Source organism: Monodelphis domestica, chromosome 5 (genome assembly GCF_027887165.1).
Source record: "Monodelphis domestica isolate mMonDom1 chromosome 5, mMonDom1.pri, whole genome shotgun sequence".
Lineage (NCBI taxonomy): Eukaryota > Metazoa > Chordata > Mammalia > Didelphimorphia > Didelphidae > Monodelphis > Monodelphis domestica.
In genome coordinates, this window is record NC_077231.1 from 298492660 (window position 1) to 298517703 (window position 25044).

At 44.1% G+C, this 25044-nt stretch overlaps 1 protein-coding gene across 4 annotated transcripts in view; it reads left to right on the top strand.

Moving 5' to 3' along the window:
• The window catches only part of RARB (retinoic acid receptor beta), an 865852-nt gene that overhangs the window by 836006 nt on the left and 4802 nt on the right, over positions 1–25044 (top strand). For all 4 annotated transcript variants that reach the window (XM_016426470.2, XM_001369850.4, XM_007505179.3 and 1 more), the window contains 2 exons: positions 11630–11806; positions 24777–24981. In XM_016426470.2, the coding sequence (XP_016281956.1) occupies positions 11630–11806; positions 24777–24981 (382 nt within the window). The remainder of the gene's footprint in view (positions 1–11629; positions 11807–24776; positions 24982–25044) is intronic.

Consider the following 25044-nt stretch of genomic DNA (forward strand, 5'->3'; position numbering starts at 1 on the left):
GACTTGGAGACCATCTAGTCCAACCGCCTTATTTTACAAAGGAAGAAACTGAGACTCCAGGAAGGAAAGAAATCTGTCAATGTCACATAGATAGCAATGACAGGGATGGGATCTGGACTCGGGTCCTCTGATTCCAAATTCAGTCTTTTCACCTTCCCATTGTACTACTTTGCCTCTCCATTAGTCTTATAATTAAGCAGATTCTGATAAATCAGTTTGTTTGGAAGCTGGAGAAGAACATAGGTAATAGCTATGCTTGGCTCTTCATCCAGCTCCATGATTTTCTTCCAGTTTGAAGTACTGCTGAACCCTGAACACCAAGTGACTAAGATGAGAGCTAATTAATAATAATTCTAATAATAAATACCAACATTTATATAAGTGCCTACTATGTGCCAAGCACTTTACAATAATTATCTCATTTGTTCCTCAAAACAACCTTAGGAGGTAAGCCTTGTTATTATCTCTGCTTTCTAGATGAGAGAACCAAGGCAAATAGAGGATAAGTGACTTGCCCAGGGTCACACAGCTATTAAGTCTCTGAGGCCAGATTTGAACTCGAGTCTTTCTGACTCCAGGTCTGGCTCTCTAGAGACTCAGGTATACCCTGGTAGGCAGCTTCAAACTCACATCCTCTTATTCAACTCACTTTCCATTGTATTGATGAGATCACCAAATACCAAGTCAGTGGCTACATTTTCATTAAGTGTGTTACAAAGTTTTGCATGTCAAAATTGATTTATAACTCCATTTACTTTGAATTTGTTTAATACTGATTACATAGCATTGTTAGTAATGTTTTTGAAAAATAAACAAAACGGGGGCAGTTAGGTGGATAGAAAACCAACCTAGAGATGGAAAATTCTGGGTCCAAATCTGTCCTCAGAAACTTCTTAACTGCATGACTCTGGGTAAGTCACTTAACCCCCATTGCTTAGCCCTTACCATTTTCCTGCCTTCACATCTAAGACAGAAAATGTGGGTTTTGTTGTGTTTTTTTTTAAAGAAAGAAACTTGCCCATGACCCTTTGCAGGGTCATACTTAACCTCAAAGCTCATCAGACTTTGGACTCACAAAAGACCCAACTGAAAGAGCCTCCCTTCTTGAAAGGAAACTGAGAATTGGTGAGTCTCCTGACTCCATAGCAATGCTGCCCCCTTACATGTTCAGTGTGCCCTGATCCCATCTCTCAAAGAAAACTGGAATGGGAGCAAAACCATTGGAGAACCAAGCAGGTGATCTCAATCCCTTGATCCCTTCTAGCCCCATGACCTTGCCCTGTAGGAGAGTCCTTCTACTTTATGGATGCCCCATTGCCTATCCAGGTGTCATCATTGAGTAGTTTTGTCTTTGCCTGTGCCTGCTGGCAAAAAAGGGAACAAACCCCGAAATGATGCCAACATCCAGCTTGATTTCTGCTGAAGGGAAATTGCCATCCATCTCCTGAAATTGGCATTGTTCTCTGGTCCTTCGGTGATGGATTGAGGGATGTTGGAATTTGGTTTTACTTAACTATGCGCCTTCTTGCAAGGATTTTGTTTTTTCTCTTTCCAAGGAGAGGGAAAGAAAATCGATCTTTGTTCATTCAAAAAATAAATTTTAATTTAAAGAACTAAAATACAATAAAATGAGAGAGAGAGAGAGAGAGAGAGAGAGAGAGAGAGAGAGAGAGAGAGAGAGAGAGAGAGAGAAAGAGAGAGAGAGAGAGAAAGATTGAGAGAGATTGGGGAGAATAGTCTCAAGATATACTCTAGGGGCAGCTGGGTAGCTCAGTGGATTGAGAGCCAGGCCTAGAGGCAGGAGGTCCTAGGTTCAAATCTGGCCTCAGACACTTCCCAGATGTGTGACCCTGGGTAAGTCACTTGACCCCCATTGCCTAGCCCTTACCACTCTTCTTCCTTGGAGTCAATACACAGTATTGATTCCAAGACAGAAGGTGAGGGTTTAAAAAAAGAGAGAGAGATACTCCAGGAAGAGAAAGGGAGGCTATCTGGACATCTTCCCACAATGGCCTTTTCTGTGAGAAGGTCTTTCTTGCTTCCAGTAAATCTGACTCCAGATACACAGGTTGTGTGAATGATGGCAGAGGAAAGACCTCATTCTCTTCCCTGAGCCCTAAATGGACTGCTGTACTCTGGGCTTGCCGGCTGGTCCCAGGATGAAAATTTCTCAACTTGGATTTCAGTGGGACCCTGGATGGCAGCTATCCTGAACCTTGACTCTGTAGCAGGGGCTTACAAATAACCCTTACCCTGGTTTCACTCTCCTGCAGACATGGAGAATCCCAGAATCAGACTGTGATATGCCCAGCTAGCCTTGGAAGAGAAGACCCGGTTGAGTTTGTGGCTTAGAAAATATATGGACTCAGAAATGAGGAAACTGGATCCCAAATAGGTTAATTGCCTTGTCTAAAATCACATAAGTAATGAGAATCAGAGGTAGGATTTGAACTCAGGTTTTCTATTTTCAGAACTGATCCATTTTCCATGTATTCCATTCACAAGCTGACATTATATATATATATGATGACTCTCTTTTGCTTGAAGAATAAGCATGGGCCCCGCTGCTTTTCTGGTATCATTTTACATTTGTGCCAGAGTGGCAGTTCATAAATATGATGGTGAGATCGCAAACCCAATGTGATGTACCCTCACGGTGTGTTTTGTCTTCTCCTGGCTGGGAGCAACAAGCCCGGGCCCCAAAGAGCTAGAGCTCTGCATTTGAAATATAGACTGTCTCAGGCACCGATGGGTCGAAGCCTAGGCTATTTTTTACTGGTCTCTCGATGAGGTTCTCATCTCATCGATGCCAAGGGCCAGCTTCCTTCCATGCAATCCACGGCTCTTATCTTGGCAAGCCATTAATCACATCACGTGCCTTGATGGAGCGTAAGCTGCCCTCTCCTGGACTCATGAATTTGAGATGTGGAGATCCAGGAGTCCTTAACTCGCTTAGAAAAATGACAGCCAGCTAAATCATGGAGCCAGCAAAGGGACAGCAGGGAGAAGTGGAATAGAGAAGGTGGAAGAACATTCGAGGCAGGGCAGCCCCCAGGCTCTTAGACGTGGCCATCCTAGAAAAGTAACAGCAGCTACTTTCCCAAATTAGGGTACCTAAACATTTGGTAGGGAGATCTTAGAGAAGACACAAGGCAGCTTGGATGCAGGGTCTGCCCAGATCTTAGCTTCTAGCCTAACTTTGTTCTTGGTAGATTCTAGTCAATGCCCCATTTGATGCCAGATCCTTATAGTGTTGGGTAAATACTAATCAGGTCATCTAGGTGGCACAGTGGATAGAGTGCCAGGCCTGGAGTCAGGAAGACACGAGTTCAAATCTAGTCTCAGACACACAAAATTCCATCCCCTCTCTTCTACCATTGCTACCTTTCCTTACTCTCTTCTCTGATTGACCCTGCTTGAGTAAAAGGAAGGAAGGAAGGAAGGAAGGAAGGAAGGAAGGAAGGAAGGAAGGAAGGAAGGAAGGAAGGAAGGAAGGAAGGAAGGAAGGTTGGTTTGAAGTGATTACTTTGTGCCAAGGACTGTGTTACATAGGGTCTTCCCATGGTTTGTTGAAACTGAGTGCCAACATAGGCTGAGTGGTATAGTGAACAGAGCGCTGAATGTAGAGTCACAGAGAACCTGAGTTCAAATTATGGCCATGGCATTAATTCCCTATGTGACCTTGACTGAGTAACTTTAATATGTTTGGACCTCAGTTTCTTCTTCTCTAAGAGAAGAAAGTTGGGCTTGATAGTCTCTTTGATTCCTTCTATCTCTAAATTTATAAACCAGTTGGGTGGTCTGATGGCTAGAATGCTGGTTCAGGAGGCAGGAAGACCTGAGTTAGAATTTGGCTTCAGGTACTTATTAACTAGGTGACCTTCACCCCTGTCTGACTTGGTTTCCCCATCTGTAAAATGAGGATAATACCACTACTCATTTCACAGGGTTTTGGTGATGCTCAAACGATATCACTTTTCTCTTTAAACCTTAGAGCATTATCCTATTGTTTGCTGTGCTTTGATGACGATTTTCCGAAGCTCACTTCCCAAGCTGTGGGTCTAAGCACTACCTGACATCCGTGCCTCTGCCCAGTACAGTGAGCCCTCACCTGCAGTGGAGGCAGAGTTATACTTAGCAATGTTCATACCCACAAGCAACATTTTTCTTTTTTAAATCTAAGTCAGTTGGCAGTAGTCTCCCAGGATAAAACTGACCCAGCCAGGAGGGAGACAGAAACCCTAGATGGCGACCCCTGAGGGTGGAGATCTTCAGATCCCTTCAGGCTACAAGAATAAGTTCAGTCTCCAAGGGGAGGAAATGAACTGTGTAATAAGTCAGTTATTTCTCACCGCTGAAGGAGGGACGTTGATAAATGCCCTCTTGATCCCCATGCCCTGAGGGAAAGCCCTGGTTATTGTGCCCTAGTTAGGTCTGCCTGCAGTCAGGATGGACAGAGTAGGCAGAGGATCCATTATTTCCTCAGGAGCACCAAGGGAAGGGCAGCAGATTCCTTCCTCCTCCATGCAGTCTCTGCCGTTGACCCCTGATCATTGGGTAGCTCTTGACTTCAGCAATAGAAGTAGAGTGGGGAGGTAGGGTGGTTTGCACTTGACCCTCTGTGCGGGCTGAATAATGTCCTGTGAGCATCCCACAAGTGCGTCTCTCCAGGTGCATTTAGCCATGACCCCTTCTGATAATCCACCTACATCCCCCGGGGCACCATTGCTGGTAGTCCCAAGGAAGGAACAGAGAGGAAGAGGCAAGCCCTGCCTGGCCTGTTCTACCTGCTGGCAAGGAGCTCATTGCCTCCATCAGCAAGCAGCCCCAGTTCAAGCCCAGGGACACCCGGGAGCCTTTGTAAACTCGATTTTAAAGACACAAGTGACTCCATGCCTGTTTATGGACCTCTCTGACGACCACACTCCAAGAGGAATATTCCTCAGGAAGGCAGCAGATTACAATGGAGGAAGGAAATGATGGAAGGAAGGGATCAATTTGTGCGGCAAAAAACGGCCATTTAATTGGATTTCATGGCGTGGTCGGGTTTTTCTGCTGTTAAAGATGTCACCAGGGTGCAGTCGAGACGCATGGCGCCATATGTGCAGTAGCAGGGCATTCTGGGAAGGATGGTCCAGAAGCCTGAACTGGAGCTCACTTGGAAAGCATCGCCCCCACCAGTCCTCTGTGCCATTCCAGGGCAGTATTTCACCTTCTCTCCTTTTCAATGGGAGGGAAAAGAGCGATTGGTGGCAACCTTAGACTTTCCCTTTATTTCTTTTGGACTGACTTTCCCCATTCCTTGTAACCTCAATCTTCCCCCTCTTCCCTCCTATTTCACTCTTATGTACCTAAGGATGATGCTAAAAAGTGGCTCTTTCTAACAGATTCTGCCTTCATTACTGCCACAAATGGGTAAAAACTATTTGTGGCATTTAGAAGATAAAATATAAATTATTTTCCATCCCAGGCTTATGAACCCAGCCACTAGTCTCATAAAACACCGGCTTATTCTGTGTTTTATTAACTGCCTCTTCTCTTCCGTTTGCATACTCGGGAGTGGATTTACATTCTGTTAAGTCAGTTGGGCATTATTTTTCATGGAAGGTGCATCTAAGTCCCTTTGGCCAGCACCGTAGCATGATAAAGCAACCTCTTCCAATGCTGATGAAGATTTCGTTCACACTGGCTGGTTCTGTGTGATGCCTTTTTTTCCAGATGGATACCCTATTGTACGATGATTTCCTGCTTGGGGCTCTGCTCACCGCGGCTCAAGAGCGCGCCATCTTTCTATGAACTGTATAAACTGCCTATTAAATTTAATTACAGTCTGAATGGTTGCACATCTTCATCTTATTTCGCCCCCAGTGGACTGTATTTCACCAAGGTCCTTGAGGATGAAATAAAATAAATCTAAAGGATACATCCTCACTCCCCAAAAGGAAGGTTTAAGAGGACAGGCCAATGGCGGCTTCTTTTTTATAGTCAGGGTGATGGGTGGAGGTTCCTTGGGCTCTGAGATGAGACAAACTTTTCTCCCTGTTTTCCTTGCTGGCTAGTTTGACTGGAAAAACAAAAACAAAAGCAAGAAAAAGAAAAAGAAAATTCTGATTTGATTGGTTCCCAAGGCTGGCGTTTAATGGCAGGGGAAAGCCTAGAACTAATGACATCACTTGGCGTTATTGAACATTCGTGGATGACATTCCATCTCCAGCCTCCAAGCCTTTGGAAGAAGCTGAACTCCTCATACACATCCCCATCCATGCCTGGAATGCACTCTCTCCTATGCTCTCTACCAGAATCTCTACCTTAGTGTTTATTTCAAGTTTCCGCTCTCCGAGGAGGTCTTTTCTCATCCTCCAATCCGCCGCTACCTCCCAACCCCCCATCAAAGTTAACTGTGCATCTATTGTATATTTCCTTCATAGTATCACAGCTCTTTCTTCTACCTAGAGGCTGACCATCTGAATTTGGGGCAGCTCTCAGCACTGACTTTTCCACCTCCTCGCCAGTAGCCACAGTGAAGCTAATAGAGTTTGCAAAATCTGTGCAGTTTCATTTTCAGTTTTTAGGAAATAGTCTTCTACACCAAACTCTAAATTTTGCAGATAAGGAAACTGAGGCCCACAGACATTAAATGGGTCACATAGATAGAAAATGGTAGAGCTCTGGTTTGAACTCAGGTCTTCTGACTCTCTACTGAATGGTCTTTCCAGTCCACCATTGTGTTCACCATGTTGATTCCTTCCCCACCATCCCCAGCAAAAATGGAAGCTCTTCTGGGGCAAAGAGACTCTTTGGGGGTTTTTGTCTCTGTATCTCCAATGCAGAGCAGCCTTCTGGGTACATAGTAGGCACTTAATAAATGTAATAAATGATGGAGTCTTTCTCTCTCCCAGGAGGCTGAATACCAGGCCTTTGTGGAGTCAGGGGGTATTTTTTTTTCAGTGCCCAGAACAATCGTTTACTAGGAAGCTACACCCGTCTGATAGGTTCTGAGAAGTGACAAGATAAGGCGTCGTCATTTCCTATGTCTGGAACTTCAAGATTACAGTTAATCAGATTCCTGGTCTATTGAAATCCAATGAGAAGCTGCGAAGGCCAAGCGGACAGTTTCTTCCATCCGAGAAATATTTTGGTAGGAAGATGGAGTCAGGGAAAGGCATTTAAAGGCCTTTTAATAGAAACTGCAAATTTTAGAAGCAAATTGGCTTCCCTTTGAGTAGAAACGGGAATGCTGGTAAGCCAGGAAAAGAATCTACAAGTTTCTAAGGATCGAACATGATGTGTCTCCAAGTATTTATTCATTTTTTTTTCAGGAAACATTTGTGGAGTATCTTCTGTGTGCCGTGTAGTAGAGTGTGGTCAATAGACAGCTAGCCTTAAGGTCAAGAGCTGGGTTCAAGCCCTGCTCTAGACCATATTGGCATGTGATTTCTTTCTCTTAAAGCTCTAGGATATTCACTCTAAAGTTACAGAGAAGGGCCCCTCTGCAGTGGGTGAGGGAGTTTCCTCAGTGGCAGAATCCCACCACCAGTGAAATCTCAGGTCCAAAGGAAAGGAAAGGATACAAGACCCCAAAACAAAGCAGAGCTGAAATTCATGGGCAGATGTGTCTCTGGATAAATAAATAGTAAATAATATGAGCAAGGAGAGAGAAAATAGGAAAACCATGAGGGAAACTTCACACCTCATTTTTTCCTCCAGTTAGAACAACCCATTGGCTCTTCTTTAAACATGGCGCTCCATGCACCACGGTCATGCCCTTGGAGTGACTTGCTCCTATATCTGGAATGTTCTCACTCATCACCACCACCTTCTAGTTCCCTTAAAGACTCTGACCAATTCCCACCTTCTGTAAGGAGTCTCTCTGAGGCCTCCTGGCCCTGGCTCCTATTGCCTTGGGCATCATCTAGATATATCTTACTACGCTCAGTTATTTACGTGGCATCTCCCACATCATAGGGTGGGAAGAGGGCTCCTTAAGGGCCTGAGCTGCAATGAGACTGTATACAGAAGGCTCTTAATGCACGTGACCCACTCCAAGATCTCCTGATTCTAGTGTTATTTCCTTTCAACTAAATTCTACAAATGATTTATTAAATGCCTCTTATATGCCAAGTACTGTGCCAGGCATAGTACGAAGACAACAATCAAGAGTCCCTGCCTTCCGTGGACTTACATTCTGTGGCAGGGCATTCTGTAGTTTGGCATACAAAAAAATGTGATATAAAATATTATCTATTATATAGTTCTCTCTATAAACATGTTTCTATTTTACATGTATACATATTTCCATATATTTTTATATTTGTTTATATATTATTTCATATGATTAGATGTTTTATATAAATTATACATTTATGAATAAATATACAGTTTATATAATTATACAACATTACATTTTCTATAAATTATAATATATAATATGTAATTATATTATATTATGTGGTATATAATATATGATATATAAATATATTCTACAATATAGAACTATAATTAGGTAAGTTATGTTTTATATAATAGATAATATAATTATATATCACATGTATCTGGACTTATGTATCATATATCATGTATTATATATGTTTCTATGTTATATGTAAATATAATGATACAATATTTTGTCATTTTCTATATAATAATTATATAAAACATTTATATTATGCATATATAGGTTTTTATATATTATAATTACTTAATATATAATTATAAACAGGCTTCTATTTTACATGTATACAGATTTCCATATATATTTGTTTATATATTATTTCATATGATTAGATGTTTTATGTAAATTATACATTTATGAATAAATATATAGTTTATATATTATATAACATTATATTTTCTATAAATTATAATATGAAATTATATCACATTATGTGGTATATAATATATTATCTATAAATATATTCTATAATATATAACTATAATTAGATAAGTTATGTTTTCTATAATAGATTATATAATTATATATCACACATATATGGACTTGTGTATAATATATCATGTATTATATATGTTTCTATATTATATGTAAACATAATGATACAATATTTTCCCATTTTCTATATAATGATTATATGAACCATTTGCATTGTACATATATAGGTTGTTTATATACTATAATTACTTAATATATAATTATATCACTATGGCATAGATATGACGACATATAAATCTCATATCGTATGATAACATCATCATTCAGGAGAGTGCAGCATATGGCTAATTCCACAACTGGTAGGCACAAGGGTAGGCAAACGAGCAGGGATTTGAATTTGGGTGCTGGGACCCTGCGCTCCCTGCTTTTTCATCTACCCCAGGGGAGGTTGGGGGCTTCTAAGCCTCTGGCCCCCAGACTCATTTTTCACGTGAGGGCCCAACCCAGAAGAAACCAGCCAGCTCTTCCCTGGGAATCACTAGTCCCCGGTGACAGCCCCAAGCTCAGAAGTGACATTTTGATGAATTGTCTAGAAAAGAAGCCACATGAAATATCCAGGCACGAGAATCCTTGAAGTTCTCATTCAATTTGTCTCTTGCTCTTCCTTTCCCTTTCGGGGCTCAGTGCGCCCCAAGGTTGTGTCCAGCTCCAAGCTGTAGGGTCCTTCCTTTTCACACTACTCTTCTCGGCCATCTGGCCTTCTAGAATCCACATGCCAGCCAGACCGTCCGTTGCCAAACGTTCCATAACCCATAACCCTCCAGTCTTCCAAGTACACCCCCTCGTGATGGGTAGAGTCGCATCCTCCAACATCTCAACCACGCCAGATGCCCCACTTGGCCTCCTAGCATGCTCTCGTGCTCTCTGTTTGCTCTGGACATGTGAGCTCATCTGGGGTTGTCTGAGGAGATGGGTGACTTCCAGTGTGGAAACTACTTCCACTTCCAGAAGAGATTCTTCTGCTCTATCTAGTCTCCAAGAGCTGCTGGGGCTCTAAGCAGTTAAGTGAGGTGCCCAAAGTCAGTAGGTAACATAGTGAAGGTAGACTAGAGGCAGAATTTGAACCTGGCTTTTTCCAACGACTAAGTGGGCTCTCTAGGCATTAAGCCACATTGCCTCTTAGGGTGTGGATACAACAGTGTAACGAGTATCCCAGGAGCCCTTGTGCTGTCCTTCCCTAGTGATGCTTATTTGGCAGCTAAAGCATTCAGAGGTCCCTGTCTGGAGTCTTAGAGGGGCTCCTTAGGGGGTTTAGAGACCCTAGATTAAGCAGATGCTGCTGTTTGAATGGGCTTCACTTAGTCAACTTGCTCCTAGGAACACAGCACACAGAACTGGTGGAAACACTGGACTGATGAATGTTACAGTTAGCAAAACAAGAAGTATCTATTAAGTGCCTACTGTATCCATGTGCTAAGAGAGCACTTAGTCCAGCAACTTCATTTTACAGAGGAAGAAACTTCAGCCATATAATCATAGAATGGGAGATCCAGTCACACAGTCAAATAATCTTATTTTACAGATAGGGAAACTGAGATTCAGGAAGAAATGCCATAGAATCATAAATTTGGAGCTGAAGAGAAACTTATCCCATTTTACAGATGAGGAAACTGAGGTTCTAGGAAAAAGAAATAGCATAGGATCACAAATCTCATACTGGAAAGAAACTTATCCCATTTTATGGATGGGGAAACTGAGGTTCAGGGAGGGAGAAATGACATAAAATCATAAAGCTGAAGCTGGAAAGAAACATCCTATATTACAGATGAAGAAACTGAAGTTCAGCGAAGGAGAAATGACATAAGATCACAAATCTAGTGTCAGAAAGAAATTTATCCTACTTTATGGATGGGGAAACTGAGGTTTGAGGAGAGAGAAATGACATAAGGTCATAAATCTGGTGCTGGAAAGAAACTTGTTCCATTTTGTAGATGGGGAAACTGAGGTTCAGGGAGGGAAAAATGACAAAATCACAAATCTGGAGCTGGAAAGAAACATCCTATATTACAGATGAGGAAATAGTTTCAGGGAGGGAGAAATGACATAGGATCACAAATCTGGAGTGAGGAAGGGTTATCTTATCCCATTTTACAGATGGGGAAACTGAGGCCCAGCAAAGTAACACAACTTAGCTCAGGTCACCTCCAGTAAGCAGCAGAGGGGATTCTAGCACTGGCTGAAGAATTGGGCTTCCCAGAGGGTAGTTGTGTGTTACAGAATGACCATCGTCTGTGACTCTTTGACTAGAGTAGCCCTGGCCATTGGATCTTGACTGCCTTCCTGGGTGTGGAACAATACGACTCTTTCCTTCAGCCTTCTTGGGCTTCCAGTGGAAACTCTTTCTCAAGGGCTTCCCCACAACAGGCGGCTCCGTACCATGTGGAAATGTTTAAACTCCCTCATCTGCCTAGTCCACGTGGCCAAATCAATTCTGATGGATCGTGAAATGTCCCAAGAATCTTAGGGGCAGATCCTGCCTAAAAACAACATCACCCCAACAGGAAAATGCCTGGAATGTTAACGCCTGTTATTAATAGCCGGTTCTTTGGAGCCTTCGGTTGTGGCTCCTTTTTTTAATGTATTTATTTTCATTTGTGGAGTGAGCAGCGGCTTCCCTGAACCCAAGAGAGTTGGTTGATGCTGGGTTTTCTTTTTCTTTTTCTTCTTCCCTCCCACTGCCAGAATTCCAGCGCTGATCATCGGGTGCGCCTGGACCTGGGCCTCTGGGACAAGTTCAGTGAGCTGGCCACAAAGTGCATTATTAAAATTGTGGAGTTTGCGAAAAGGCTGCCTGGCTTCACCAGTTTGACCATCGCGGATCAGATCACCCTCCTGAAGGCAGCCTGCCTGGACATCTTGGTAGGTGCCTTCTCAGGCTGGGGGCTGGGGGTTGGGGGGGGAGGCAGGGAGAGGGAGCTCATCCTGGAGACCCCCTGAGTTTGGGTCCTTCTCTTTCTCCTCAATGGTTGTGGCTTCCCAGAAGCAGTCGCCATGTCTTCAGGCAATAAGGAATTGAGAGAGGGTGTGATGGGAGAAATAAGGAATGAAAATTCATCTGCTGGAAGCTCCAGTCTTTCCCCAATATATCCCCAGAGAGAGACGGGAGAACGTCACATCTTTCCGTGTCATTTTTACAGCATTTTGGCTTGTTCGGTCCTAAATGACTCACCCTTCTAGAGAACTGACCCCTGGCCCTGCTGTGGTTGTCCCAGCCCTTCTCTCCTTCTTAACTCCCCCCACCTCCATGGGCCATCTGGCAGATTTCACGAGAATTCACCCAGAATTCACCACAGGAGAGACCCTGGATCCAGGCATCCCTGCCCAGGCTGGGCTCCATCGCTGAAGGCTTTATCATTTCCCTTCTTTTTCGCCCTGGATCTCTTCCTTCAATAGAGACGCCCAAAGGCACCAAGGCTGTAGCTGGTGTTCTCTCCTTTGCAGATGAGAATCGCCTTCCCTTTTCCTCAAAAACCCCAGCGCAGGGACGCCCAGCCTTCTTGTGGCATGGCCCCTTGGGCCACCCTTTCCACAACACCGGCCTTAAATGCCCCAGAGCAAATATATAGGGTTCCCAAGGAAACCAGTTATACTGACATACAGTTATCACAAACCCCAGGTTCTGAGTCCTTATCCTAGCTGTGCCAGCCTCGGGGTGAGGGAAATGGAAGGGCGATTGCTCCCTGAGTGAATCCACCTGTTCCCTCCCCCTCTTTGCTTCTGTTCTGGTTTAGCTGGGGGAGTTCTCCTCAGGACTCCCATCTGGGCCCCTCTGCTCCTCTGGGTGCCCTCTTCTACCCCTGGGCCTCCTCCTTGTTCAACTAATGAAGGCCCAGGACCCCCTTCCAGGTTTATTCCACACGATTAACATTTTCTCCCCCACTTTCTCCAGTCTAGACAATGAACAGAACAGTAAGTCAAGGCGGCAGAGCTTTGTGGTGTTTGCCGACTTCCAGGTTCTAAATGCTCCTACAGAAGAGTTAACCATCAGCTTTTGAGAGCAAGTTGGAGCCGGTTCTAGCCAAAGTTTCTTCAGTATCCCAGACCCTGGGCTAGATGCTGAGGGTGCCCTTTCCAAATGGGTCTTTGATCTCAGTTCAGGGAGTGTCTCGCAGCCCATCTGTGCCTTCCCTTCCTGTAGGACTCTGATGTTCTTCCAAAGGTTCTGCCACACAAGGCTGGACCTTTTTAATTTTGTCCTCATATTCTAGTGGTTCCTTTCATTGTTGCTAAGGAAACAGGCAAAAGGGGGACAGTCCCTGCCCTCAAGAAGCTTGCATTCTTTTTTTTTAAACTCTGCCCTTCTGCCTTAGAATCAATATTGTGTCTTGTAAACATTTGGAATAATAATAATTAAAAAAAGAAAAAAGAGTGCATGCTTTGGCAGCACATATGCTAAAAAAAAAGAAAAGAAAAAAGAATCAATATTGTGTATCAGTGCCAAGGCAGAAAGGCAGTAAGGGCTGGACAATGGGGGTTAAGTGACTTGCCCAGGGTCACTCAGCTGGGAAGTGTATGTGGTCACATTTGAACCCAGGACCTCCTGTGTCTAAGCCTAGGTTTTAAGAGAATGTAAGAAACAATATGCAAACTTGGTCCCAATAACCTTCATGGAGCTCCAAGAATGTGATGTGAGTCAGGGCCAAGTTATGGCAGCAGATACACTAGGAAACAGGCTTCATTTAGAGCTGGAGGACCTGAGTTCACACTCTGCCTTCCTGTTTACTGTGTGGGTAGCGAGGCGACAGAGTCGATGGAATCAGGGAGATCTGTGTTCCAGTCCTTTTTAGACCCCGTGGCACTTCTCTGACAGTGTCCTGATGACTAAGGGAAGCTTTTATGTGCCAGGCATGGTGCTAAATTCCCTGAATTCAATAAAGGCAACAAGCACTTCCCTTCTGGGGTACATCCAGTGCTTTGCGTGCCTGGGCACCCTACAGAAATGTTAACTTTTCATGGTCACCTTCAGCAAGTCACAAAGCTCCTCCGTGAGCCCCCGCGATACCATCTAGGCTGCCATGTGTAAACCAGAGATGTCAACTAGGCTGCCTGCAGCCAAACCAAATAAAAATGGAATTGGGAAATTAACCCCCCCCAAAAAATACACAGAAACCTAGACTAGAGAGCTTAAAGCTGAGGCAGTTTGTAGCTAGCAGGGAGTCTTACGTGTGGCTTGGAGCCCCTCTGAGGTCCCTGGGGAAATATTTCAGCAGCCTTCGGCACGAGCTTATTCCCAAGAGTCTGCCACCCTGATAAGGACCCCTCGCGTCTCCGGAAATGCTCCCTCCAAAGCGCATCATTCGAAGGAGAGAATGAATCGATGTGAGCTGCCCTCCTCAGAAGCTGGTCTGCAGCATCTTCACGTCTGAGACACGGCTCTGGAGGAGGAGGAGAGGGAGCAAGAGAGTCACAAGTCCTCCCTGCACCAGCGATGGAAGGGGAAGTGGAGGCTGTCCAGGGGCTCCCTGCACTCCCCTCCTTCCCCTTTTCTCGGAGGCGCTCCTTCCCTGCCGCCCGTGTGGTCTCTGACAAGACACGGACATTTATTACCAGCCGCGTGCCCACCGTCGTTACTGCTGTTATGATAAGACACCGTTAAGGTCCTCTTACGCCAGAAGGCAGGCGGTCATTTATAAAGGTGACATTTTCCCAGCTTGCATCTTTGCCACATCCCAGGGGAAGAGGATTGATTTACATCATTGGGTCAAGGAGACTGTGGGGTCTGCCCATATCATGGGTACCTACAGGCTTTTCACAGTGGCCTCGGCCACGCCACAGCCTCAGCCACCTCCCTCTCAGATCACTTCTCTTTGCCATCATCATCCATTTGATCGGGGTCCAGAGCAGCCTGCCATTGCCCAGCGAAAACATTAGAACTGAGGACTCTCCTTTGATGTTGGCCAAGTCCCCTAAGATGATCCAGTCAAGCACCTACTATGTGCTCGCTATATTCAGTAAATAGTCTCTGAGCATCTGGGTCGCAGAGCAATTCTCTATGGATTCTGGAAAAAATAAGCAAACCTAGTCCTCAGGAGCCTAGATTTTGAGCTGAAAGAATTGCTTTAGTCTGGCTGCTAATGGTTCCTCTTTATAAACCACCTCCATCTAGTCTGAATCGGTCTTGTTTATGATGCCTCTCTCGTTAGAAGGGGAGCTCACAGAGGGCAGGAATGGGCTTGTCTTGTTTCTGATTTCTCTGCATCCTCACTGTCCTTAGCCCAGTGCCCAGCACAGAGTAGGATAAACACGTATCATCCAATCAATAAACTGCATCTGTTCTTTCAATGCCTGCCTGCCTGCCTAGACCAACTCTCTCATTTTACAGATGACAAAACTGAGACTTATGGAAATGACTTACCCAAGATCACACAAGTCGTAAATAGTAGAACCATTCTTGTACCCAGATCCCTTGACTCCAGTGAACAGTGCCATCTCATTTCTCCATTCTTGGTGTAATAGACAGTACTGCTGAGCTTTGAATTAGGGTCACATTAACCCATCTAACTCTTACTACTCGTGTGACCCTGGGAAAGTCATTGAAAGGCAGTGTGGTCCCATGGAAAGAGCCTCTAGAGGCAAAAGTTCTTGGTTCCAATCCTGCTTCAGCCACTAATTACCAGTGCAAGCAAGAACCCCCAATGTGGACCTTAGTTCCTCCTTCTGTAAAATGTAGAGTTTGCACTAGAGGGTATCTCTGGTCTTTCTAGAGCTACATTTATAATTCTATCTCCTTTTGCTAACTCCCTAGGGCTTATTTTCCAAATTATAAGCCAATTCCAATTTGTGTGGGTGGAAGGATTGGGATTTCCCCCTTATTTGCCACCATCAGAGGCACAGAGTGCCCTTCCTGGAGTCAGTAAGACTTGAGTTCGAATATCGTTTCAGACTTTTACTAGCTTGGCCTTGGGTAAGCCATCTGACTGCTCTCTGCCTTGGTTCCCTCAACCATAAAATGAGGGAAGTCCAATGAGATAATTGTAAAGCTCTTAGTGGAGGGCCTTCCGCATAATAGACACTCTAGGAATGCTAGCTAATTAGCATTTGTTTTTATTATCCTGAATCCAGAAGCATTCCTGGATACTAGGACTGGCATTTGGACACCAAGCACGTGGTGCTCTGTGTGACGATTACCCGTGTGATTGATTAGAATGCTTCAGGTGTGTGGGTCTAAAGAGAGGGCTGGGCATGGGCAGGATGGAGGGGGCTGAAAGTCAGCACATTGGTACATCATTCCCTTGAACTCCTCTGATATTCTGAGACCCAAGAAGTATAGACATCGGGGGCAGCTGTAACCCATTCAATAAGAGGTTGGATGTCTCCAAGAAAAAGCTAGAAAGGATCTGGGAGTCTCCAGGCTCCCAGCATCATCTATCAGGAAGGAACCTTAAGGATGCCCTAGTCAGGGGATCATAGGAAGCGAGAACACAGAAGGATCTGTAGAGAGATCAGCCCTTTCAACTCCCTCGTTTTCCAGATGAGCCAACAGACCCCCAGAGAAGTCAATAGAATTTCCCAAGAACACAGCCAGGAAATAATGGAGCTGGGATTTGATCGTCTTATTTGATGAAATGAAAACTGAGGCCCCAAGGAGTCATGTCCCAGAGCTAGTTAAAGGCAGAGCTGGGACTGGAACCCTGAGGTGGGTTTCTTTCTCCTATATCTGGCTGCTTTTCACTCAGGAGACTCACCTTCCCCAGGTGAAGGGAATGTGGCAAAGCTCAAGGAAAAGACCCAACAGGGAGGAGAATGAAGAGCCCCTGGAATTAACAGGGACAAAGCTCACCATAATAGATGGATACAACCCACCAGATAATCAGCTGCGGCTTCTCTGGAGAACTCAAGCATCCTCTCTTCCCATTTACCCAGGGTTTATGTGACTGTTTTATGGGCTGCTTAAAAAGAAAAAGGGGTGATTACCATAACAACTGGAGCAACATGTGGCCCATCCACAATGTACAAAAACACCTCGCTCATCCATTTTGGTTCCTACCATCCATCTGCAATGGGACTCTAGTGGCTCTCCCTCCCAACAGGGGCACCTAGAGACTTAACCCATGCACCCCCATTTTTCAGGGTATTTGAATAAGAGGGGGGTCATTGTGTTTTTTAGTTTGCTTTTGTTTATTTGGTTGGTTTTGTTTTGAATTTGGAATATTGCATTTCTGTCATTTGAAGTGAACAGAAACTGGATACCATGCTTTGGTTTTTCATGGGTCCAGATGTGCACACGATTTCTCCCCAGCCTTCTTCATCCTGATTATGCAACAGGAGGAGATGAATGAAGTAAGAGGAAACCCTTGAATTTCCTATTATCAGCTGGAGAGTTGATGCCTTGGTGCTTTCCCATGAACTTTTCGGATGCTCTGAGGTCCAGGAAGTATAGGCATCAGCAGCGACTGTAAGCTTTTCAAAAAAAGGTGGGATGTCCCCTAGGAAAAGCTAGAAAGGGGCTGGGAATAGGAAGACACAGTCCAAAATGGCGGTGACTATGATGATGATGATGATTTAGTTTAACAAACATTAATAAAAGTGATTGTTAAGAAGGCCCCTAACATGATGATGATCATTTCAAGTCACTTTACTTAACTTCTGTGTGGCCTTAGCTTAGTCTTTTCACTTTTCCAGGACTCAGTTACCTTATTTGTAAAATGAGGATTAGTTCTCAATCTCTGTTAAGCTGAGTCCCATTATCCTCTCATTCTGTTGGCTTCTACTCTCCCATAAGCCCTAAACTGCTGAAGTTTGCATTCACCTGTAGGTTGGGCTTTCTTTTATGTGCAAATTACAGTAGAATGTGCTATTTTCCACTAGCTTAAATATTCTACTCTCCTTTGACACCATTCTAGCCTTCTAGCCTCCATGTCATTCTATCTCAATGCAAGGAGTTCTCCTTCAAAGGAAGGAGATGAGTCTCACAGGGGGACCTGCCCTCATTGCCCAGTGAGTGACCGTTCAACCCTGGCCTTGAAATTGGTGAAGAAAATACCGAGATGCAGCTCTTGGTAGACCAGCAAGCCGTGCAGTGTTCTCAGAATATCATGTGTCTGTAGGATGTATGAGTTGACTCACAGCCTCCCTTTGACTTTTGGAACAGAATATCCAGAGACACATGTAAACAGGAAGGCTTAGTTTTGGAGACTCAGAAAACAAGCCCCTCCTGTTTAGGCTCTAGGTTGAAAAAGCCAGATTGTTCCCTACTCTCCCAACAGGACCGAGCTCCTCATCACCCCTTCTACAGAGTGGAATGAAATGCTACTCTCTAATGCTGATAGCACAGATTGCGCCTTTCCTCTGAATTGTAAATTCAGGCTGGAGCTGAGTCTCCTTTGCCAGAGAGAATCCCACAGTAGCTCATAAAACCCAGGAATACATGAGGTTTTCCATTCTAAGCAGGCAGGGAGGTGTTGGTGAAAATTCAGCTGAGCAAGAAAATGTTTTGGCAAATGACTCACTGGCCTTCCAGGAAAGTGCTTTGTTTCTCTAACTCTCAGGATCTCAGAGTTGGAACCAACCTGTGCCTGAAGAAGAATCCCTTCCATATCCTTCCACATGAGAGGGGATTGCCCAGCCTTCGTCTGAAGACCTTAAGTGAAGGGAAGCCCACTACCCCCTGAGGCAGCCCATTCCACTTCATTCTTGTTTTGGGCATGCCTGCACCTTGTAAATGGGTCAAATGAAGTCACCTTCCTGTGTGAAGGAGGTTCCTTTATCAGTAAAACAGAGATGCCAAACTGCATTCCCATCATCGTGTGGCCACCAAGTAGACACCAAGTAGAACTGAATAATGGTACCTCCAAGACCATCTGGGTCAACCCTCTCATGGGGTTATACGATTCGATAGCTCTAGAGCTGGCTGGGAACTCAGAAGTCAGCTAATCCAACTCCCTCATTTTATAGATGAAGAAATGGAGACCTTGGAAGGTTGGACTTGCCCAAGGATTTGAACTTGGGTCTTCTGATCCCAGAGTAGGTGCTCTTTCTGGTGGACCACACCATGGAAGGAATTCCATGTTTTTAAGTACCTCTTGGACAGATACATAATACTGGACCAACCATTTTGGCATAAGAATAATTACTAGACATAGACCCAGATCTTGCCCTTGAGAAGCTTCCAGTCTATTCTAGGATGGTGGTGAGAACTTTAGGAATCATTTAGAAGTGTAATTTTCATTCCTTTTGCTCTTGACCCATCATTTCATCCAAGTAGAAGACTCCTGGTGTGGAAACTCCTTCCTCTGATGCATACCAGCAATTCTTATGTGATCTACAGACTAGTGCCTCATGACACTGAGAAATGTCCAGTCCCACAGTTAGTCAATGAGACTTGAACTTAGCTCTCTATGAACCATACCACTTCTGTTATCACAAAAACTTGACATGCTTCCCCGAATGAGACCCTACAGATCTTACCTAGACTTTGTTGTATATTTGTGAGATGAGAGACATTGGCTTTGAACTCTAAGAGCTGTGTTAATGGCCCTCCACCTCTCTGGGGCTGAGTCTTCTCATTGGGAAGATGGGAGTGGCAGACTTTTAATTTCTTTTAAAAGACTATTGTGAGAAGATTTATGAATGTTGATGTGTTATGGCAATGGGACTATAGCCAGAGTCTTAGCTCAGGATCCCTCCTGCTGCACTTTCTGACTCCTGGGTTTTGGCCCCTCGACCCCTCATTGGTTGGCCATTGCCAAAAGTCAAGATGGCCCTTTTATCTTGGAGCGGGATTAATGTTGTAGATGAATAGACCTCCTGTCAGGAGGATCCTCCCATGGGATGAGGACCCCCTTGGGCAAGTCTGGGGAGCTTATGCTATTTTTAGCCAACTCACAGGGTCTGCATGGAGATGTTTCCAGAGAAAATATCATTCTTTCAAACAAAGGGCATTTGAGTCAAGAAAGAGAACTGTGGCTCTGCCAGTGGCATTTGACTGTGGTGTGACAGAAATCAAATGTTTGGTTTCTCTTGAGAAACAGAATGGTCTTGGGGATGCTAAGGGTCTGCTGGCTGGGCAGAGCTTGAATCCACTTTTGTTTCTTCGGGAAAGTTGTCTGCCCATCCCCATTCAAACAAAACTGACTCTAAAATTGTAGAGTCCAAGTTCTGGCCATCATAGAGCTCATCGTAGAGCTGCATCATTGAGGATTAGCATCATTTTTATTTATTTTAAACCCTTACCTTCTGTATTTGTATCAATACTATGTATTGGTTCTAAGGCAGAAGAGCAGTAAGGGCTAGGCAATGGGGGTTAAGTGACTTGTCCAGGGTCACATAGCTAGGAAGTGTCTAAGGACAGATTTGCAGCCAGGATCTCCTGTCTCTAGGCCTGGCTCTCCATCCACGGAGTCCCCTAGCTTTCCTCTACCCCAAGAATTATTTTTTGAACTTGAAGAGGTTGTGTTGGCATAATCTTCCACTGCTTTCCTCATTTGGTACTCCAAAGATTTCTTGTGCCTTGATTTCTTACTCAATAAGTCCTTTCCCTGGCCTTGGGTCTTGATGATTCCAATGAGGAGAATGAAGGAGAAGGGAGAGCTGGGTGGCTCAGTGGATTGAAAGTCAGACCTGGAGACAGGAGATCCTGGGTTCAAATTTGACCTCAGACATGTCCTAGCTGTGTGACTCTGGGCAAGTCATTTAACTCCAATTGCATAGGCCTTACTGCTCTTCTGTCTTGGAACGAACACAGTATCAATTCTAGAACTGAAGGTAAAAGGTTTAAAAAAAGAGAGTTATGGTACCTGGATGGGTCCTTTCCCAAAAACCTTAGATTTGTTCAGTGATTACTAAATGTGGTCATCATGTTAGACTATTTTAAAGTGCAGCTGCACTAAAATAAGCCCTTAAAAATCACATCAAGGGGACTGAGTACCAGATAGGGAGTTGACAGTCTTTGGGCTCCATCTTAACTCAAGCACTAAATAGCAGTGGAAACCTGGGCAAATCATGACTGCATCCCAAGCACAGTTTCTCTCATCTGCAAGTTCTGTGTGGATATTAGCTTTGGGCTCTTAGCTAATTCACTTACCCTATCTGTCGAGGCTACAGACCTCCCAAGATTCTTGTGAGATTATTTTTAAAACCTTAAAGCTCCATGTAAATGTGAGCTACCATCTTAAAGCAAGCAACCATTGGTGGAATAGGAGAATGTGTACTGGAGAGCTAGAAAGTGTCTGAGGTCAGATTTGAACCCAAGACCTCTTGTCTCTAGGCCTGTCTCTCAATCGACTGAGCCACTCAGCTGCCCCCTCCCTGCTGCCATTTAAATGGCTTTGTATGGCCAGAAGGGGTCTGTTATTGCCAATAACTCCTTCCATTAGGTGGCAGCCAGTCTTCCATCTCATGAACCCAGGAGTTTCTGAGTTCTTAGACTCAAGGGACTACCCCCAAAGCTAGAAATGGATATCTTGGCATCCTTGTTTAGTTCTCTACACCCAGGGAAAGAGAAGCAAACAGAAGAAGCAGCCAATGTCTCAAGGTAGTCTGGGATCAGACTCCACCAGATAGCTGGTGCTATTTCTCTCCGTCTCTGTCTCCTCTGTGCCTCTTTTTTTCCTTTCTTCTCTTTCCCCCCTCTCTCTGTCTCTCACTTTTTCTCTCTATCTCTAGTTCTCTATCTCCTCTAAGTCTCTTTCTCTGTCTCTCTTTTCTCTATCTTCTCTCTGTCTCCACATCCTCTCTCTTTTTTCTCTCTCCCTCCCCCTCGTCTGTCTCTCTCACTCACTTTTTTCTTTCTATTTCTATTTCTCTCTCTCTCCTCTGAGTCTCTTTCTGTCTCTCTGTCTCCATCTCCTCTCTGTCTTTTTTCTCTCTGTGTCTGTTTCCTTTTCTCTTTCTCTCTGTCTGTCTCTTTCTCCCTTTCCCCCTCTTACTTCTCTTTCCCTCCCCTCTCTCATTCTCAGCCTCTTCTGTCTCTCTCTGTCTTCCTGTAAGCCTGGAGTATTGGAATCTCCAACTAATGGGTCTCCCTGCCCCAAGGTCCTTCCCTCTCTAATCTATCTGCAGAAGCTGCCAGTGGGATATTGTTGAAGCACAGTTCTGACTAGGTTACTTCCCTGTTTGAGTGAGATTTAAAGTCCTTCTCAAATGGACTCCCACCTAGATTTTCAGCCATATTGGTTTTTTCCTTCAGTCATTCTTCACTTTAACCCAACTGGCCTTCTTGCTGCTCTTCTCAGGTTATTCCATCTCTATCTCCATAACTTTACATAGGCAGTCCCCTCTACCTGGAATGGAGTCCCTTCTCTAAGAATCCTCAGTTTCCCTAAAAGCTTAGCTCAAAGGCCACTTTCTGGAGCAGGTCTTTACCTGATTGCTCCAGATGCGAATTGTCTTCTCTGTCTACACACACACACATAAACACACACTGTTTCTCTTATTAGAACATAAGCTCTTTGAGAGCAGAGAATGCTCCATTTTTGCTTTTGTATTCTCAGCATGTGGAACACCTCTGGCACAGAACTGGCATTTAACAAATGTTTGTCGATTGATTGGTTGATGGTGGGTCTTATCAAGCCGCAAACCCTTTGAATACAGACTGGTTTTATGACTATTATCTAAAGATCAGGCCAGCTAAGTCTGAGATGATTCATTGCCAGTTGTATGACCACTAGGTTCAAATTCTTTTCAGCCATAGAAATCTCCCACCGGCTGTTCACTAAATCACTAAGATGTAGGAATTTTGAGTGTAAGGAACAGGAAATCTATTGAAAGAATCCACCTTTATTTATTAAATATGTGTCTACATCCAGGGCAAATGTTGGGTGCTGGAATATTCCAATGCCTCCATGACTGCATTTTCATTCCTCCAGTGAGGCAGATCATGGTCCTTCCATGCTTTTCCATCCTTCCTGGCTCTTATTCATGTCTTCCTGTCACTGCCACAGAAGGTTCATCCGATGTGTTCAGCTTTCTCTTGCTTTCTCTTGGCATCCTTTGGCTTTCTCATTCTCACTGTCTAACCCATCCACCTTATTTTTTTAGTCATGCATTTCTTTTCCTTTAGTTGTTTTTTTTTTGGTAGCAACTTTGTTTGTTACAGACTATCCACACCTACCTCATGACTTTCCATTGCCCAAGGAAGGTAACTCTTTAAATTCCCCAGTGTGCTATGGATGCAAAGGTAGAACACGTCCCCAGCTCTGCCCTGAAAAGCATGACGATTCTCTGCATTTTTGTTGTGTAGAATCAGATGGACAACTAAGTATGGTATGATGGAAGCATTTAGATGGAAGATGTGATTTCTTTTGGATGGAAAGTCTATAAGCAAACATATTGTGGAGGAAAATGTTATGTGAGTTGGGGCGCAAAGGAAGGAAAAGGCTTTTGGAACACAGATGTAAACGGTCTTGAACCCTTGAAATTGGACATTTTTAACCTGAAAAAGAGAAAATGGCCTATATTTGAAGGACTGTCATGGAAGAGGGATTAGACTTGTTCTTTTAGGCCCCAGAAGACAATACCACAAGCAATAGTAGAGACTAAAAAGAGGTCGATTCATTACACCTGATAATGGGAAATTTTTTTCTAACAATTATTGTTATTGAAAATGAACTGCTTTTGGAAATCGTGGGCTCTATCCTAAGGAGGTTAGGGAAGGATGAGGATATCTTCTAGCTGAGGTGAAATGACCAGTGAGGTGACTGATACAGCTGATAGGTTAGATCCATGGGAGAGTGGAAGTCAGTCACACCATTTATGCTTTGGGGAGGTCAGGTAGATCTTAAAACTTGGGTTCTCCTTCTAGCTGCTCAACCATGAATCCATTCTAAGGAAGAGGCTTGACTAATCCACTTTCTTGTCATTTGGGTATACGAAGTAGGCTGGTTGAGGTCTTCCTGTGAGGAAGAATTCCTTCCAAAAGTCCAGACTGGCATTACTCTTATTTGTGATTTGGAACATCTTTTTCCTATGGTTATTAATAGTTTTAAGTTCTTATTTTTAAAGGTATTCATATCCTTTGGGGGCTTAACTTGTGGTCTTAAATATTTCTTAGTATTCTCTCTCCCTCCCTCCATTCCTCTCTTGTGCTCTTTCTTTCTTTCTCTCTCTCTCTCTGTCTCTTTTTCCTCCCTCTCTCACTCCGTCTGTCTGTCTGTCTGTCTGTCTGTCTCTCTCTCTCTCTCTCTCACACACACACACACACACACACACACAAACACACACACACACGACTCTAAACTCTTACCCAAGGAAGATTTTTTCCCCCAGTTGGCTGCCTCTCTCGTCCTAGATACATTCATTTTGTTCATGCAAAAGCTTTTGTTTCACATATTCAAAGTTAATCATCTGGTCTTTTGTAACTGACTCTCACCGTGTTTAGTGAAGAATTCCTTTCTGTGCAGGGCACTAAGGGTGGGTGGCCTTTTTCTCTACGTATTTTAATATGATCTCTAATATGTAGGTCAAGTTTCCATTTTGAATTGATAATGGCGTACGGCATAAAATATTGGTCTAATGCCTTCCAGTGTCCCCTGCAATCCTTATCATTTGGAGTTTATAGAATACCGGGTTATTAAGTTCCATTACCTCCAGTTTCATTGGGTAATCTGTTCTACTGATGTATTTTCTATTTTTTAACCTATGGAGAAGGAAGAGAGGGAAGAAAACAGGCATTTGTTAGGCGCCTTCTGTGCTAAGAGCTTCTCATTTGATACGAGTTTTGCGGACTGCTACTTTGTAATACAGTATGAGTTCCAGCGGTATCTTTTCCCCCCATTATTTCCCTTCGTGTTCTAGATCTTTGTCCCTACAAATGTGTTGTTATCATTGGATCCCATTCTAGAAAGTGTTTCTTTGATCGTTTCCTTCCCAAACTGTTCATTTTCCCCCACAGATTCTTAGAATCTGCACAAGATACACCCCCGAACAAGACACGATGACTTTCTCCGACGGCCTTACCCTGAACCGAACCCAGATGCACAATGCCGGCTTTGGACCCCTCACCGATCTGGTGTTCACCTTTGCCAATCAGCTCCTGCCTTTGGAAATGGATGATACAGAAACAGGCCTTCTTAGTGCCATCTGCTTAATCTGTGGAGGTACGCCCAGCCAGGTCCCCTGTGCTTGATGAGGAAGGATGCTCCTCATCTACCTCTCTACCC